At 41.8% G+C, this 19,610-nt stretch overlaps 1 protein-coding gene across 1 annotated transcript; it reads left to right on the top strand.

Annotated features, from left to right (window-relative positions):
- Positions 1-6,456: 6,456 nt before the first annotated feature.
- On the top strand, positions 6,457-19,128 carry LOC149300339 (mitochondrial inner membrane subdomain organizer 1-like). Its single transcript, XM_089485300.1, has 5 exons — positions 6,457-6,540; positions 8,218-8,277; positions 13,533-13,686; positions 14,588-14,748; positions 18,850-19,128. Exons 1-5 carry the CDS (start codon positions 6,457-6,459, stop codon positions 19,126-19,128), a joined length of 738 nt encoding a protein of 245 aa, XP_089341426.1.
- Positions 19,129-19,610: the final 482 nt, after the last annotated feature.

Raw genomic sequence — 19,610 nt, 5'->3', positions numbered from 1 at the left:
TTGAGGCAGTTGTGGTTAATGGTGTGTTTAGGGTTAATTTAGGGGATGCTGTGGTTGATGGGGTCTTTAGGGGTAATTTAGGGGATGCTGTGGTTGATGGGGTGTTTAGGGTTAATTTAGGGGTAGTTATGGTTAATGGGGTGTTTAGGGTTAGTTTAATGATGAGGACTGAGGGTTAATGTAATTAATTTAATAAAGTTAACTTAAGGTGCAGTTAGAGATAAAGGGGGGCAAACTAAATCCTGGGGGCAGTGAAGATTAACCCTGTATTTATTTATAAAAGTATGATGCGAACGGGTCTGTGACTCTATGAGGGGGCTATGAGGTATCGGGGGGTATAAGGCATATCTGGGGAGGACGGAGTGACATATCTGGGGGTATAAGGCATATGTGGGGAGGGCAGTGTGTCATGTCTGGGGAGGATAGAGTGGTGTATCAGGGTGTATAAGGCATATCTGGGGCCACAGTGGCATATCTGGGGGTAGAGTGGAGTGTCATATGTGGGGAGGGCAGTATGGCATGTCTGGGAGGCAGCGTGGCATGTCTGGGGAGGATGGAGTGGTGTATCAGGGGGTATAAGGCGTATCAGGCACAGTGGCATATCTGGGGGTAGAGTGGAGTGGCATATCTGGGGGTAGAGTGCAGTGGCATAGGTGGGGAGGGCAGCATGGCATGTCTGGGAGGCAGTGTGGCATGTCTGGGGAGGATGGAGTGGTGTATCAGGGGGTATAAGGCGTATCGGGCACAGTGGCATATGTGGGGGTAGAGTGGAGTGGCATATGTGGGAGGCCACGTGGAGTGGTATGTGTGGGAGGCCGCGTGGCAAGCCTAGGCTCAAATGTGCATAAATTGGGGGGGCTGGTTGGGAAATAAAGACAAGAAATGCATTTTATCAAAGTTTTTTTTATTCTGCTGTTTGTATTTAACATCATTTGTTTATTAAATTATTTTAAATAAATGAAAAATGTACATTTTTTTTATCCGATTAATCGAAAAAATAATCGGCCAACTAATCGATTATGAAAATAATCATTAGTTGCAGCCCTAGAATGAACCGTTTAAATGTTCTTGCATTTAACAATCGGGGAAATAATAATTGCCATTCAATGGGAAGCAGAACACAAAGAGGTTTACGCACTAGAGCAGGAGTTGCCAGGAAAGTTGCCCGTCCATATAATTGTACTTCACGTTACCTTCTTAACAGCCAGCCTCAGTGCACCAATAGCTTAGATGGCCCTGTAAAGCATATTTACATCAGTGAAGTTTCTGGAAAGTTACCTTGCTGATTGAACTATACATTGTGCAGGACCAGCCCAGCCGTTCTTGAAGAGCAATTTGCCTGAGGGTGCTCTTTTTAATTCATTGTGAAATCAAGGAGTTGGAACCACAACCCTACTGCTTTACGGAATCAACCCAAGCTAACCAAGGGTGGGATCCTCAGGATGCCCATGGCCTTCATCTTCTCTGCTGAGTGGTGAGATGTGACATCATATCACAGCATTCCACCACAGGATGTGCAGTGCCAGGTACAACGTACCATAAAGCACGTGCTGACTAGCTTTGATGTTGCGTTAGACTTGGTACAGCTCTATGCCATGTTTAAATTCCCTTACCACGTCTAATGGCGTGCCCTTTCATTTATCTACCACCCTCTCAGTAAATTAAAACTCCCTAAAATACATCTAAGCCTCTGACCCCCAAGTTTTAGATTATGACCTCTTATTCTAACATTTCTCCTCTGAAATAAACTCCCCTCCTGTGCTTTGTTCACTGATTTCAATCATTAAAATGTTTCCACCATATCTGCTCTTTCTCTTCTTTCCTCCAAGCAACAATATACAAATTGAGCTCCCTTAGTCTTGATCAGTTTTATCATATATACTATTCACTATGTATACTAGTCCTCCTCTGAACTCAAAATGTCTATCCTTCTAGTGATGGGGTCTCCAGAGCTGTACACAATACTCTAGGTGATGTTTGATCGGAGATCTGTAAAGTGGCAGAACCACCTTCCTCTTCCTGCTACAGTTGTATGCTTCTAAATTTGTGGCACCAATTTGGGGAAGGTCATGTTCCAGCATTACTGTGCCCTAGTGCGCAAAGCATGGGCCATAAAGACATGGTTTGACAAGTTTGTTGTGGAGGAACTTGAGTGGCCTGCACAGAACCTTAACCCAACTGAACTCCTTTGGATGAGTTGAAACACCCATTACGAGCCAGGTCTTTTCATCCAGCAGTGGTACCTGACCTTACAAATGCTCTATGTGGCTATTATTATTATGTATTGTTTTATATAGCACCATCACATTCCGTAGCGCTGTACAATGGGTAGACCAGACATAACAATTTGACTTACAGTAACAACAGGTGTGGAGGGCCCTACTCAAACAAGCTTACATGTGCACAAATCTTATAGAAAGCCCAGAGGAGTGAAGGCTGTTATAGCCACAAAGTAGGGTCAACTTAACCCCTTAATGACCTTTGCCGGTTCAGGGCCGTCACGGAAAAACGGTCACTTAACGACCTTTGACGGTCCTGAACCGTCAAAAAATTAAATAAGCTTAGAAAGTAATCAACGATCACTTACTTCGCTTAAACGGCGTTGCTGTAATGCCTCGATGTCGAGGCATTCAGTAACGCCGAGATCGGCATCAGGGGCCATGTCTGGCCCCTCCCCGGGGCGTCAACATCCGCCATCAACGATCACCTCCTAAACTTCAATGGTGTCGCTGGAATGCCTCGATCAGGAGGCATTCAGCGACACCAAACACTTACCCCAGGACGGGCTGTGACCGCTCCGGAGAGCTGTCACAGCCGCCACCGCAAGTGATCTCTAGAGACCCTCTAGAGAACTCTGGCTCCACTTGCAGGTTGAATACAGGTACTGCATTCAACCATGCAAGTCAATGGAGCCCAGCTTTCTAATCACAATGTGATTTGTAAAATATAAAAAAAAAAAAATGGTGCTAACATTTAAAAATAATTATGCAGTGATGTCACCAGAGGAACCATCCAGTACCAGCAAAATGTGTAATAAATAAATAAATAAATAAATAAATAAAAAATTAAAAAAACAAATAAAATAAAGTTTATTATTTTGAGCAAGTGCTAAAATTTCTAAAAAAATCTCCACATAGAAAGAGTTAAAATAAAAGCACTTCAAATACCCAAGGGGTGTCTAATTTAATAAAAAATGGCTTGATGGGGTAAATTGGAGTGGCCGAGCTCAAAGATAGGGCATAGGTACAGACTGACCAAAATAGAGAAAAAAAGCGCGCTTCCCAAATGTGGGATTTTAAATCTCAAACAACCCGACAAACCCATGCATGTGGGGTATCACTGCACTCGGGAGATGTTACTGAACACACATTGGGGGGTTGTTTGATAGTGACGCATACCAGGAGCTATGAATTCATTCCTGAAGTACAATTTGTGTGGAAAAAAAATAAAAAATGTAATTTTGGCAAAGGCAGGTGGTAGAATCTCATGCATAAAAGGGTTAAAATACCAGCATTTGAAATACTTTGTGGTGTCTAGTTTTCAAAAATATATATATTTATAACTAAATTACAATTCGTGTGAAAAAAAAAATAACAAAAATTACTATTACAAAGTTTGACAAAGTGTGCTTGTATAATTTGTGCATGGAAAGGGTTAAAATACCAGCATTTGAAATACCCTGGGGTGTCTATTTTTCAAAAATATATAGTTTGATGGGGATTCATTGAGTTAACCTGCTTCAAAGATGTTCCAAAGAGGAGATGGAGGCAGAATGACCAGATTTGGGAAAAAAAGGTTTGGAAATCATAAAATGCTACTTGTACTTATTGCCCAATAACTTACAAAAAAAACAGCAAAAAAACATAAAAACATTGGGTATTTCTAAACTCAGGACAAATAGTAGAATCTAGTTAGCTTGTTTTTTTACTTCCTTTTGTAGGTGAGTAAAAGATTTTTCAAAGAAAAGTCATAAAAGGTGGGGGGTTTTTTAAAATTTTCACCATGTTTTATTATTTTTTTATAGTAAATAAGATATGATCAAAACATATGGTATCTGAAGAAAGCCCATCTTGCCCTTAAAAAAACAATATATAACACGTGTGGGTACACTAAATGGGTGAGGAGAAACAGCCTCGGTCCCACAGGGTACAAAAAGAAAAAATGAGCCCGGTCCTTAAGGGGTTAATATTAATGCACATGGTTTTAGAATGAGATGTCCAACCAGCTCATATAGGTGTGATGGTCAGGTTGCTACATATGTTTATATATGATAATACTACCTGATCTGTGTAGTGCATGTGAATGTCCAGTAGGTGCCACTATGAGTTTAGAAAATGCAATTTATTCTAGTTTCTTACTTTAAAGAAAGTGAAAAATCCCCATTTGCAGTATATTAATTTTTCACTCCCTGTGTAGAAACAACTAATACGGTGTCTTAGGGTCTGCTTTTTATCCATTGAGTTACCCTACATTTATTTTCACTTTTTAACATGTAATAAACAGTAAATGGTATATAAATCATCCAACACATTTACTACTCCAAGGAATATGATTATTGTAATAAATGCTAGTGATAATAAAGAAATCACAAAAGGAAGCTTTCAGTGGGAGGAAAGCGCTCCTATAGAAATCAATGGGAAGATTTTACACGCATGCTAAGGGGCAGTCATTTCTGGCAGCTGCCCCTTAAGCCCGCAACAACTGTGGTTGCATCTGCAACTGGGCACACCACCTTAGGGGCTCAGGCGACCACTTCCGCACAGGCCTGCAGCTTACACTGTGCGAGAAACCTCTTGTACTGCCCGGTGGAAGCAGGAACCCAGCCAGGTCACGTTACGTTATGTGACCCTGCTGTGTTCCTGCTTAATGGGGTGCTGGAGGGAGTATGAATGAGTATCTGTGAATGAATGAATCAGGGCTGGAATTGGAATGAAAAGCAGCCCTGGACAAATGTAGACACCAGCCCCATATATTGTATTGTATGGTTGAGCTCATGTGCCCACATGCTACACAAGGGGCACAACTAGAAACCACAGGGCCCCAGTGTGAAAATTGCCCCTGTGCACCACAATATCACAGGCAACAAGTGCCACAGTTGCACCCAGCTTGTCTGTACCATCTTTGCCCCCAAGCAGCTTGGCTGTGCCCCTAAACTGCTTGCCTGTGCCACATCTGCCCCTTAATCAGCCTGCATCTGTCACAATTGCTCTGCATGAGCCAGCTCTGCCCTAGTATGCCAGTCCGGCCCTGGAGTGAAGGAATATGTGTTTTGAGTATGCATTTAAGTATGTATGTATATGTGTGTGTTATAGCATTGATGTGGGTGTGTAAGTGTGGGGGGGATATGGCACAGGCATACTGTTTGGGGGGCAATGATGGCACAGGGGGCTGTTTGGGGGTACTGACAAGTTGTTTGGGGCAAATATGACACAAGGAGGCTGTTTGGGGACAAAGATGGCAGAGACATACTGTTTGGGGAAAATGTCCTATGTGTCCAATCTGGGTTCCAGGGCAAGTCTTGTGCGATCAGTATTAATTTATTGACATGAATCTGATTGATGCCCCTTTTTTATTTGAAATCATTCAGTAATTAATCTGCAACACAGTAATTACACATAAGTGCATACTTTCAGAGCATATATCTCATCAAGGGTATAGACACAAGCAAATTAGTCTTTTTCACCATGTACATGCTGCAAATCAGTCTGACAGATGCTGCCCAGCAGCATGTAGAAGTCACAACCTAGACACACATTGAATGCTGTGTTATGATTTCTACATATTGCTGGGCAGCAATCGCCATGTGGACCCACAGAATATATATAATTCATAGGTGTCAAACCACACACACAGTATTTCTGATAGCAACACAACATTGAATGGGGGGGCAGCACAATGCAACGTTTTGTTAATTTATACCTAAAAATATAATATCAATTCCCTTGACTTTTCCACATCGCAGCATTATAAATATTAAAATAAAAAACACTGAGCTGTACTCAGAACTAACCCTTTAATTGGATATAAGATCTGATCAACAAGACGTATATACGGATTAAAGGTTTTGCAGCTGGAGAGTAGCGGCGTTACTATTATTTATTGTTTATATAGCGCCATATAAATGTGGTCCCTTAGCTAACTGCTGAAAATCCTATTTGACCCTTTGAGTACCGTGAGCGGTAGGTGAAAATTATGGCTTAAGCACCGATATTAAAGACCCGTTTCATAAATCTCATCAGTTCTATGAAACCTTCACCGTCTCGGAACTGACAGTCCGCACTATACACAACAAACCGCCGTTGCTACGGGCAGCGAGCAAGTACTACGCATGCTCATTTCCATTCTCATGCACTTTCTGCGCCTGCGCGCTTCCGTGTTTACTTTTTAATGTATGCACGAGGTGGAGGGCCGCGGCTATAGCCCGTCTGCCGCTTGGCACCGTCTGCTCTCCTGCTGATGGCGAGTAATGGCCGGGACTCGGCTGGTAACATTGTGTCTCAGCTCTCGCAGCTGGCTGACAGGCATTTGTATTTAGTTCGGGTAGGGAGCCTGTTTCCTCTCTCCGTTGGTAGAATGTCTGATGATATGGCAATCAGGCCAAGGCATAATAACATCCGGCTGTCCTGCTGCTGTAGCTCAGACTCCTATGATGCTCAGCCAGCGGGGCTGCGAAGGCTTTAGGCATGCCTGTGACTTGTTAGGTTTAGGGATTATTAGTACTTTAGTTTAGTTGATGCGTTGTTACCCTGTCTACTCTTCTAGAGCTTGGGAGCCTGTGTCTAAGAATAGAAGAGTAACAGGAGTAATAATAAAGGTATCAATATCTTTATATAGCATCACGTGTTATATTTGGTACCTTTTACTTACTGAGCCAGAATGATCCATTAACCATTTTCTGGCCTTCTCTAGAAACATAGAATTTGACAGATTCGGCCCATTTTTGACCCATTCGGCCCGTCTCTTCTCCCCATTTTTTCTGATGTAAAGCCTCAGATGACTTGGATGACAAATCTAAACAGGTGTTAAATCACTCTGCCTTTAATATAAAAAAAACAGATCTATATTTGGGCAACTTATCTGTGGGGCCTTATCAGTCTGGAATGCGGGCCGCAATTGGCCCTCGGGCCGGACTTTGGACATGTCTGCTCGAAAGGGAGATAGGAAAGTGACACAGAAGGAGTAGTAAGGCCAAGGACTATCTGATCAGAATCTGCAGAGGACCTGGATTCTCCTCTGTGGCAGCCAGCGGAGGTGTGTGTGCGAATCGCAGACAACCTCCGCTGCCGGCACTTCCGCCAGGCCTTCTATGGTGGAGCACTGGAAGGTCATGTGATGCCAGCGCTCTGTCATAGAAGCCCCGGCGGAAGTACTGGCCAGCAGCAGCGGAGGTCTGCGTCGCACACTCCTCCACCGGCTGCCCCACTAGACACCACGGAAGCACGGGGGACAAGTGAAGGGATGCACTGGTAAGTTGGAGGGGCGTAAGAGTGACATGGAGGGTTTTCTGGAGGCAGTGACATATATGGGGTTAAAAGGCATATCAGGGAGGCAGAGTGGAATATAGGGGGTTAAAAGGAATATCAGGGAGGCAGAGTGGAATATAGGGGGTTAAAAGGAATATCAGGGAGGCAGAGTGGCATATAAGGGGTTAAAAGGAATATCAGGGAGGCAGAGTGGCATATAGGGGGTTAAAAGGAATATCAGGGAGGCAGAGTAGCATATAGGGGGTATAAGGAATATCAGGGAGGCAGAGTGGCATATAGGGGGTATAAGGCATATTTGGGGGGGCAGATGTGCATAACTGGGGGCAGGTTGGCAAATAAAAGAAAATAAAAACAAAATGCATTTTTCTCAATCGTAGTTTTTATTAAATATGAAAAAAAGTTTACATGTGAATTAATATTTACTAGTAAAACTTTTTATAGGGTAGTCCTAAATTCAGGCTTTTTGTTTTTCTCCTAAATTAATATTCACATTTTTGGGGGTCGTCTTATAATTGAGCAAATACAGTAATACGCATGTTCAAAAAATGAGGAGGGATCCTCAACAAAACAAATAATGCAGAGAGCTTCAGTTTTGTTTTTTTTGTTTGTATTTTGTTTCTGTTTCCTTCTCGTTTGGACCAAACTTCTATGAGTAAGATCTGCTTTAGCGTAAAATGTACACGATGCTTACCTTGTCAAACAAATATTTAAAGCCATTTTTTTATATCCACAGAGTATTAGCACCGGCTTGGCTATAGCAGGAGCCTTTTTGTTTGCAAAGAGTATAAAACTGGTAAGTTCAGTTTTCATCTCTCTAGGTTTGCTCTGGAATCTCCGTAAGTAAATATTGTTGTATGAATTTATCTGATTCTCACTAATGTAGTATAACCCACAATACTGTCATTTGTAGTCCTGCTTTGTATGAACCATCTTTTGCATTGTGAAGTCATGTTTGGTCAGGTGACCCAAAGTTATCCTCATTGTAATTCCAGGTAATGGCAGGGGCTTAGACTTTGTGAAAAGGGGCAATGAAATGACCGCGCGGCTTGTTGAGTAAAAAAACAAAAAACAGAGAGAATACAAGAAGAAAGTGCTTTCCCTTTGGTGATATTATGTTATATTTCAGGGCACATGGGTGTCCTATAGATTGACCAGGCAAATTTGGGTCAAAACTAAACTAAATAAAACAATAATAGGAATGGATCATTTGGGAAACTGCATACCCCTTTTAGATAATACAAACCTTTAGATAGGCAGACATTGCTAACCCCTTAACGTCCATTGCCGGGTCAGGCACGTCATGCAAAACGGTCACTTAACGACCTATGACGTGCCTGACACGTCATCAGACTTAAACAAGCTTAGAAAGTGATCAATGATCACTTTCTAAGCTTAAACGGTGTTGCTGTAATGCCTCGATGTCGAGGCATTCAGCAACACCGAGATCGGCATGATGGGCCATGTCTGGCCCCTCCCCGGGGCGTCAACAGCCGCCATACATTGTATGGCGGCGGACGCCCGTTTTAAAAGCGTTTAGGAGACGATCAACGATCACCTCCTAAACTTCAATGGTGTCGCTGGAATGCCTCGATCAGGAGGCATCCAGCGACACCAAACACTTACCTCTTGATGGACTGTGACCGCTCCGGAGAGCGGTCACAGCCGCAGCTGCACGCAGTCTTCACCATCCGCAAGATGGCGGCGGTCCGGGAAAAAAATAATAAAGTTGAAAAAGTTCGCTAGACAGTCTCCTGACCTTCTAGAGAACTCTGGCTCCACTTGCTGGTTGAATACAGGTACTGCATTCAACCATACAAGTCAATGGAGGCCAGCTTTCTAATCACTATGTGATTAGTAAAATATTTAAAAAAATAAAGAAAAAAAGAAAAAGCTTAGAAAAAACATGGTAACATTTAAAAATTATTATGCTTTAGAGGAACTATCCAGTTCCAGCAAAATGTAAAAAAAAAGTCCAAAAAGAGTAAAATAAAATAAAAAAATAAAGTTTATTATGAGCAAGTGCTAAAATTAGCGCTGTATCTTCCCAAAAATCCTGACGTGGAAAAATTTAAATAAAAGCATTTCAAATACCCAAGGGGTGTCTAATTTAAAAAAATGAATGGTTTGATGGGGTAAATTGGAGTGGCCGGGCTCAAAGATAGGGCATAGGCACAGACTGACCGAAATGGGGAAAAAAAAAAGCGCACTTCCAAAATGTGGCATTTTAACCTCAAACACCAGACAAACCCATACATGTGGGGTATGAATGAACTCGGGAGATGTTCCTGAACACATATTAGGGTGTTGTTTGATAGTGACGTATACCTGGAGCTATAAATTTATACCCAAAGTACAATTTGTGTGAAAAAAATAAAAAAAAAAATACTACCACAAAGTGTGGCAAAGCCTGGTGGTAGAATCTGATGCATGGAAAGGGTTAAATACTACCATTTTAAGTACCTTGGGGTGTCTAGTTTTCAAAAATATATGGTTTTATGAGGTAAATTGTAGTGGCCAGGCTCAAAGATAGGGCATAGGCACAGACTGACCAAAATAGGGGGAAAAAAGCGCACTTCCCAAATGTGGCCTTTTAACCCCAAACAGCAGTCAAACCCATGCATGGGTGGTATCACTGTACTCGAGAGATGTTATTGAACACATATTAGGGTGTTGTTTGATAGTGACGTATACCTGGAGCTATAAATGTATACCCAAAGTACAATTTGTGTAAAAACAAAATACCAAAAAAATACTAACACAAAGTGTGGCAAAGGCTGGTGGTAGAATCTTATGCATGGAAAGGGTTAAAATACTAGCATTTGAAATACCTTGGGGTGTCTAGTTTTCAAAAATATATGATTTGATGGGGTAAATTGCATTGGCCGGCTTCAAAGATACCCGAAATGGCACATGGGGGGAAGAATTACCAGATTTGGAAAAAATGGTTTTGAAATAGCAAAACGCTACCTGTACTTAATGCTCCATAACGTGCAGAAAAAAGCAAAAAACATAAAAACATTGGGTATTTCTAAACTCAGGACAAATAGTAGAATATATTTAGTAGGTTTTTTCATTAGCTTTTTTGGATGAGTAAAAGATTTTTGGGGTAAAAGTCAGAAAATGTGGGGTTTTTTTTTACATTTTTCATCATATTTTATTATTTTTTTTATGGGAAATTAGATAATATGATTAAAACAATGGTATCTGAAGAAAGCCCTTCTTGTCCTGAAAAAAACAACATATAATTTGTGTGGGTTCACTAAATGAGTGAAGAGAAAATTACATCTAAACACGAACACCGCAAAAGTATTAAAACAGCCTCGGTCCCAATGGTACAATAGGTAAAACACAGCCTGGTCCTTAAGGGGTTAAGGAAGGCTTCAGAACTGTTTTAGAGACAGATCAAAAGCTGGCCATACATTGAATTATTATAGCTCTTATTAGACATTCATCTTGCTCCCATGTGCCCGCTGCTCAGCTCACCTCAATTCCCAGTTGGCGCTCGGCTCACGTATGTGACACGCACTGTCGCTCTTCAGTGTGCCGCCTGCTTTGCTTATTTTTGTCTCTAACCAGCATTACACATGATTATTGAATGTACTGAAAAGCAACAGATATGCATAATATGCATTCTTCCAAAACAAAAAATAAAGCAATAACCTGACACAGCTGAAGCCCCCTCGGTGATTGTCACTGTGGCACAACAAGTGGCACAAAAGTGTGCCATACACATATGGGGGTCTGAATGGACCCTTACCTCAAGAGTTCCCAAGCCCGCGCATGAGCTGACTGGAATTGCATATATAATATGCAGGTTGTCCGAACACATCCCCCGCATGGCATTGAGCGGAGGGATGAGGAAAGCGGCAAACGCATTTGGGGGGGTTCTGCAGAATCCCTGCATACATTTGCAAAACACAAAAATCTAAAGGGACCACGTAGCTAACACATGCGTTAAAGTGCACATGATGGCTGGAGTTTCCCTTTAAAAAAAAAAGAAAGATGTATTCAACTCATCCAGGCATTGGCTATATGGTACAAATGTTTTTTCCCCATGCCTGAGATTATTCCCATGCGCAATTCTTTTGCAATAAACAGAAGAAACTCACAACTCAATTGGTAAAGTCCCTCCCATAAAATGATTATTTATTTTGTTCTAACGGTTGTTTGCAAGCATAACAGTGATTGATATTGTGCTAATAAAGGCTCCTGGTGACTGTGTGTACGCACAAAAAGACCTTGTGGGTTGTCAGGACATTCCTGCTTGTCTCAAAGTACCACAAACATTGTGCTGGTATACATCAATGCTAAACACCTAAAACTTCAGCTCATTTTACTTCTGCTTTAAATGTCTGGTTAAGTTTGTTTGAAACAGGGCCGGCCCGACAATGGAGCCAAGTGGGGCAACCGCTCCAGGCTGCACTTTTGAAGGGGCGGCACTTTGCCGCCCCAAGCCCTTTTTTTAAAAAAAAAAAAAGCGAAAGAGAGAAAGGGGCGCGGAGTGGTTTTCGCTTACCAAGCTGTCAGTACCCGCTCGGCGCCCCTCTCTCTCTCCTCTGCGGCGAGTCTCCCTGTTCGGTCTCGGTGCCGGCTTGTAATGCTGAGTGCTGGAAGATTTCCGGCGCTCAGCATTACAAGCCGGCACCGAGAACGAACAGGGAGACTCGCCGCAGGACTGCTGAAAGGTAAGTACAAGGGGGGGGGACGGGGACGGAGGGAGAGGAAGTGTAGATAATGGGGGGGGGCGGCAGGGACGGAGGGAGAGGAAGGGCAGATAAGGGGGGGGGCGGCATTTTAAAATTCGCCCCAGGCGGCATTTTGCCTTGGGCCGGCCCTGATTTGAAATATCAATTAAGAGAATGAAAAAAATATATAACAAAGAAATAGACACACAAAATAATCTAATGTCTTAAATAAAGAACAAGGGACACTATTGGAACAGTTGGCACCGATCAGCTCAGACTTGTGTTGTTTTTTGTGAGTCACAAATGGCTGCGTTACAGACTGACTTTTTCCAAGTAATTGTGGTTTTTGCCACCTTGCCATCTTTTCATCTGCCCTGGCACATGCCCAAATGTTGGTAAAGCTATAATTTACTGGTAATCTGAAACAAGGGGATGAGTCGGTTCTAGATTTCAAGTTTGATGGTTTCATTACCTAATTTTGGTTGTTTTTTGTTAGTGCCATATGTATAATTTTGTCTATAAATACAAGTCCCGGTATAGTAATTAAGATTATGTCTGTTTTTGTATAGGTTGGTAGTTCCAATTATACTTGTGTGTAGAATTAGGGTTGTTGAGCTCAAGTTTAATGGGCGACTGATCACAAACGTCCTGAGGTCATCTTACTTGCTTCCCACAGTGCACGCATGTTACTGTTTCGAATTCTTATCAGACCCGGCTAATTGTGTCTACCGGTTGATGTAACATCATAAATATTTGCTCTACCCTCATTTGATGAAAGCTGGTGCAATCTGATAAGAAGGGAAGTCATTTCAGGACAAGGAAGTAATTACTAAGGGAATTACACTGAGAAACTCAAGCTATATGCTGTTCTTAAATATATTTAATGATGTTCAAACCTTTACAGGTGACAGTTCCACCTTGGGTCAGGTTTTACTTTATGGTTGAAAAGGTGATTTCATGTTTGTTGAAGGTTTATTAAACTCCACTGCTGGACAGTACAGAGAACTCCCTGACAAACACTGTAGGTCAGGGGTCTCCAAGACTGGTAGCTCTCTGGCAACTGCTGAGTAGCTGTTGACTTTGGCCATCAGGTACCTTGTGCAGAAACCACCACTCGACATGCTCAGAAACATGTGTACATGGTATATCTGATGAGACACATACTCATCATATGCACAGGGGAATTAGCAGAAGAGCTGCTGTTTCAGTTCACTTCATATTACATTATAAAAAGTTGACCCTGGAGAACTTCTAACTATGGAACTTCTTGGATGGAAAGTCTTCTCACGCATTGTATTATGAAGGGATACTTTTATATTCTGGAATGAATTCATTAATACAATTTTCATTTAATTTTTATCAGACCACAAAGTTCACTAATGCTAAAGACATTCCTGAGAAATTTATAAAGAAGAATGTTAAACTTCAGGGGAAATTACATTGTATTACGGAACAAGGTCTAGAAGTTGAACATATTCCCATTACTCTTCCTATTGTTTCATTTTTTCAAAAGAAATGTAAGTAACTTGTATGTTCTGATGATCATTTCTTAGTGTTTACTTTGGGAGAATCTTTGTGTTTGTTGGTATAAATATGTATGGAGTCCAAGGCTATGGGTCATCCACTTTACTAATTTTTTCCTGTTAAATGAATTAAAACAATTGTTTCCGCTAGCACTTTCTGTTTCCTGTACAAAGCAACATATGATCTATTTTGCCTCTGGGTTGTTCAAATCAATTAAGATGATCTCGCGTGCCAGCAGCAATGGGCCTGAACTGCACCCAAAACACAGAACATAAAAAAATGTATATAAGGTAAATAAGGGAAAAGTGTCCTGCGCTAATGCAAGTGTGATCATGGAAAAAACAACAAATAAAAAAGAAAATATATCAATATACACGTACATCAGAAAATGCCTCAATATACCAACATTTGCCTTGGACAGGGTCTCTGACGGATTGTATGTATATTGTGATATATTATCTTTATTTATTAGCTTTTTTTTCTTCATTATCACACTTGCATTAGCGCAGGACACTTTTTCCTTATTGCCTTTAGCCCAGGAAAAGCAAAGCTACCTTTTTATTGCGACTGAATCCGGGACCTAAATTGAATTGCAGAGAGCCAACCCAGCAAGTTTTTCCTATGAAACAGAGTGAGCGGGCGCTGTATAATTTTATTATTTCTGTGAAATGACATTCAGCAATGGTTTTAACTATGAATTATGCAGAGTTTTTATTATGAGTTTAAAAAAATAAAAAAGTTGCCAATCTGCTTCTGTGAATACTTTTATATTTGCATGTTTAAGCCATCATTTGTGCCAGACGGTTTCTATAGGCTGTTTTATGTACATGGTATGCATAGCGAGTGTACTGGCATTCCGGAGTTAACGAAACAATCTTCCTTCATGCCATCCAGGGCATTCGGATGGAAGTTTGCTCATCAGACTTGCGGGAGTGGAGCTGACTGGCTGTGGCAAGATCTGGTTACAAAACAGACTGTATCCTTCTCAAATGTTATGGTTTCAGCTTCTTAGCAGAGAAGACTCTGTACTTGATTGTTTCATTCTGGTCCACAGGGTAAGAACCTTAATTGCATATTTTAATGTCATTTTCATGCATTACATGCAACTGTCAAAAAACGCCGGATGTATTAAAGCTTCCAATCACTTTCTTTTGTTGATGTTGATTAAATACACAAAGCGCCCAATGAGGTTAACGTAAACAATCATAAGTTCAGTTTCCCAGTACTTTGCTTACTGCCCGTACAGATGAGTTTAAGGTAGGTGCAGCAGTGGCGTCGCCCAGTGCGGTAATTCATAGTGTCACCCACATGGACCTCCTCCCGTACCAGACCACATAGAGAGTCACGCAAGCATATACACACAGTTACATACATGCACACACTGTTACATAGACCGTCCCATACATACACATATTCAGACACACACACATACAGTCAATCACTGCTCGGCATACACATTCATGCTCGCACACGCTTATGTGTATACATTCATGCTCACACATGCTTACTTACATACATGCACACATGCACACACACACACATGCTGACACTTCACATTACATGCATTCCTGCTTCCCTGGGCTGGTCCAACCCAGACCACCTCTGCCCACGACAGACCAGCCTTTTGTGGCCAATTTATGTCCAGCCTGGGGGGAAATTGTTTCTCCCTTGATGAGTGACACCTGGGCCAAACTGCTCCCCGCCCCACTCTAAGTACACCACTCTTTAGGTGTTACCCCTGCTGATGGTGTCATCCAGTGCGGTGTGCACCCGCCGCACCCCCTAGTGACACCACAGAAGGTGTAAAAGGCATTTTAATCAGAAATATATCAAGAACACGTTACTCAGAATCAAATGCCTTGTATGTTCTTGCACAGTATTGGTTAGAAATCATTAACCTCTTAATGTTTTATATCAAGTTGCTGACATGGAAGTGTTTTAATAATAATGAACTCACCAAACTGGTTTGCCAATGTTATTTTGCTAATCTTAATCTCGGTTAGTTTTTCCTAAAGTACAGTGGTGCATGTAACATAATACTTAAACAAGATCACTTTGGCAAAATTTAAGGCCTTAAATTTACAGTTCAGTCAAGGGACACTTTTCTATACTGTCTCTCTGTAATTATATCAGCACTTTCCCCCTCTTTGTGGCTTTGTGAGTCCACAGTAACCCACCAGCAAAAGATGGGGAGTATTTCTCATAGAAACCTATAACTTCACACAGGGAAGAGAACCTGTTTTTTGGGGGTTTTTTTTGTTTTTTTTAAATGGTTGTTTTGATTACCTGCCAGTACGTGTGGAAAAAAATTCCAGGACACTTTGCAGCACATCTATCAATTACTTAATTGAAAATGTGGCACACCCACTTCTGTAAAGATCCGCCCACTCTGCCCATCCCACATAATTAGCATATATTTAGCTCCACCTAGCTGTTATGGTACAGATTCTAATAATCTGTAAAATCCACCTCACCGTTCCTAATGCCAGGCTGTGTGTACAATTATTTTTAAATGCCCAGTAGATCGCCTATCTTGTGCTCAAAGGTTTAATAAATAGGAAGCTTTTTACAGTATATGCGATTGTTCCTTAACCAAAGCTACCTTGTGTAGTAGTATTGATTAACAGATTATTTAACTGAATTTCATTTCAACACAACCTGCCCCTAAAATCATTATTTTAAGACATTACAAAGGGAAATTAGAACACACAAAGGGGTCACAGAGCACAGCAGAGGTAACAGTCACAAATGGGATGCAGGGCACAGCAGAGGTAACGGTCACAAAGGGGTTACAGGGCACAACAGAGGTAACGGTCACAAATGGGATGCAGGGCACAGCAGAGGTAACTGTCACAAAGGGGTTACAGGGCACAGCAGAGGTAACAGTCACAAAGGGGTTACAGGGCACAACAGAGGTAACGGTCACAAAGGGGTCGCAGGGCACGGCAGAGGTAACGGTCACAAATGGGATGCAGGGCACGGCAGAGGTAACGGTCACAAAGGGGTTACAGGGCACAGCAGAGGTAACGGTCACAAATGGGATGCAGGGCACAGCAGAGATAACGGTCACAAAGGGGTTACAGGGCACAGCAGAGGTAACAGTCACAAAGGGGTTACAGGGCACAACAGAGGTAACGGTCACAAAGGGGTTACAGGGCACAACAGAGGTAACGGTCACAAAGGGGATACAGGGCACAGCAGAGGTAACGGTCACAAAGGGGATACAGGGCATAGCTGAGGTAACGGTCACAAAGGGGTCGCAGGGCACGGCAGAGGTAACGATCACAAATGGGATGCAGGGCACGGCAGAGGTAACGGTCACAAAGGGGTTACAGGGCACAGCAGAGGTAACGGTCACAAATGGGATGCAGGGCACAGCAGAGATAACGGTCACAAAGGGGTTACAGGGCACAGCAGAGGTAACAGTCACAAAGGGGTTACAGGGCACAACAGAGGTAACGGTCACAAAGGGGTTACAGGGCACAACAGAGGTAACGGTCACAAAGGGGATACAGGGCACAGCAGAGGTAACGGTCACAAAGGGGATACAGGGCATAGCTGAGGTAACGGTCACAAAGGGGTTACAGGGCACAGCAGAGGTAACGGTCACAAAGGGGTTACAGGGCACAGCAGAGGTAACGGTCACAAAGGGGATACAGGGCACAGCAGAGGTAACGGTCACAAAGGGGATACAGGGCACAGCAGAGGTAACGGTCACAAAGGGGATACAGGGCACAGCAGAGGTAACGGTCACAAAGGGGATACAGGGCAGCAGGGTTAATGGCCACAGGGGTGCAGGGCACAGCAGGGTGTGGGAAAGACAGGCCAGGTTATGGTCAGTTATGAAACTGCTGGAAGTTTCCTCATTTTCTGTTTAAGAACCGATTATCTATCTTCTTCGTTTTCTATTAAGTTACCCTTGATGCTCCCTACACCCCATTGTGTTCTCTAATTTTCCTGTCAAACCTTTGTATTGAGATTGACCGGGGGAAAGCTCCCAAATAACGGGACACTCCTGGGAAAAAACTGACAGTTGGTGACCATACTATCTAATGTTGATTGCATATTAAATAGTGTCTCTGTTTTAATGGGGTACAAAATCTTTGATGGTACCATTAGAAGAACATTCAAAATCAAAATCCAGTTAACTTCTGTAACGTAATTACAAATATTTTAGTCTTTACATCATTAAGCGAGCGGCTGCAGACTGGTTGCACGTGTTGAGTAAACCATCTAACTATCTGAAACTTGTATTTCCTGATTTTCTGGAAGGCATTTATGTTCTTGTCAAATAAACCGGCAAATCTTCGCTGTGCGCGTATGTTTTAAAAGTGACTTGCTATGTGCAGCAGTAAGATTAGAAGCTCTTGCATGTATGAGCTTTCGTAGGTTACAACTCCTATCCCCCTAAACCCGAATAATAATGTGGTTGGTGGGTGTTGTAGCCCTCAGAAGTGGGTGGAAAATTTTTTTTTTTTGCTTATATTTAACAGATCTTTTCCTTATATGTAACTTCTTTAGAAATGCTTATGTAGCTGAACCTTTTTATGTGCGCCTGCCCTGAAACCTACATGGTGACCTTCCTGTGTATACAGCCACATCTGTTGGGTGCATTTACTATGGAGGAGTGGGAGCCCGTACATGTACAAGCTCACAATGCGTTGTTTTTAATGGGTTTTACGGACAACCCATTGTCCTTAAGGGATTCAGAGTACTAGAAACATTAGCCTGGTCTCCCAGGGGGAAACAAATCCTGGCCCCTTGCATTCTAAGGGTTACATATGTATCTTTGTCATAGTATCTCGTTATCTTACGCTGTATGTAATAATGGAAACTATATGTGAAGAATCCCTAGTTGTACTTTTTATGGTTCCTGGAGAGGTGCAGTTTTTACACTTTTATTGTTAGAATGCCATGTCCCTTAATACATTTGATTGTTAAAATATTCACCCCAATGGATTTTTTTTTTATAGCTTCATAACCGCCAGATATATTTAATTTGCTTATTTGATATACTAATGGCTGGCATTAATTTATCTCCCGGCGTCTTAGAATTCTTTCGGTAGGAGTCTTAGAACATCTCAGATGCTGCTTCCCCACCAACCCTTTCTGCATATAAACGTTACATGTTCTGTTTGTATATTTTTTTCCCGCAGAGAGGACTTTTCAATGAGTGCCTGAATGTGGAGATCTTAAGGCAAGGGCTTGGAAAAGTGTCTCGCGTTCCGAGGATAGATGAACATCCAACACTTTGGAAATTTTATAAGAGACTCTTGCAAGCAGAAGTCAAGGCGCAGAAAAAAGGAAAAGGCACGTGGAGACGGGAAAGCCAGCTCAAAAAGTTGACCAATAAAATGTTGAATAATAATATTGTACAAAAACTGAAACAACTTGCTAGTAATATAGTGAACTTCTGGAAAAAATACAGAACCTGAGTTTCTTATTTCTTTTAGTTCTTTTATTATACAAAAAAAAGAAGACAAACCTTAGTGTTGAGGAGCCACTCTAGCTGCCAGGTACTTCATTAATGGTATCCAGAGAAGACTTTAAATTGCTGGAGAGTCTCATTTGGGTTAAAATGCGGTGCAGTCCCACTGATTCAGCTCCTTGATATGCAATATAGCCATGAAACATTAGATAGGACTCGCCAAACTTGGGGTACTTTGATGTAATGGTGGGATAAGCGTTGTATGGCAATATAATGTGATGTAGTACCTAATATTTATGCCTCAGGTGTTTCTGAATGGTATTCGTCGGGTATGTGCTGAACTCTTTTTTTGTTTTGTGCTTTTATTTTAAAAACAAAGTGTTTGGTTTACTTTTTCCTGAAATTTATTTACCACATTAGAAATATTTTTTAGTGAATACATTTTATTTTCACACTATCCTTCTAACTGTATACGGAGTTATGTATGTA

The sequence above is a fragment of the Sceloporus occidentalis genome, unplaced genomic scaffold (assembly GCF_023333645.1).
Source record: "Sceloporus occidentalis isolate IW3139 unplaced genomic scaffold, rSceOcc1.0.p SCAF_25, whole genome shotgun sequence".
Classification (NCBI taxonomy): domain Eukaryota; kingdom Metazoa; phylum Chordata; class Lepidosauria; order Squamata; family Phrynosomatidae; genus Sceloporus; species Sceloporus occidentalis.
Note: the sequence above shows the minus strand (reverse complement) of the source record. Positions and strands in the feature narration are given on the sequence as shown.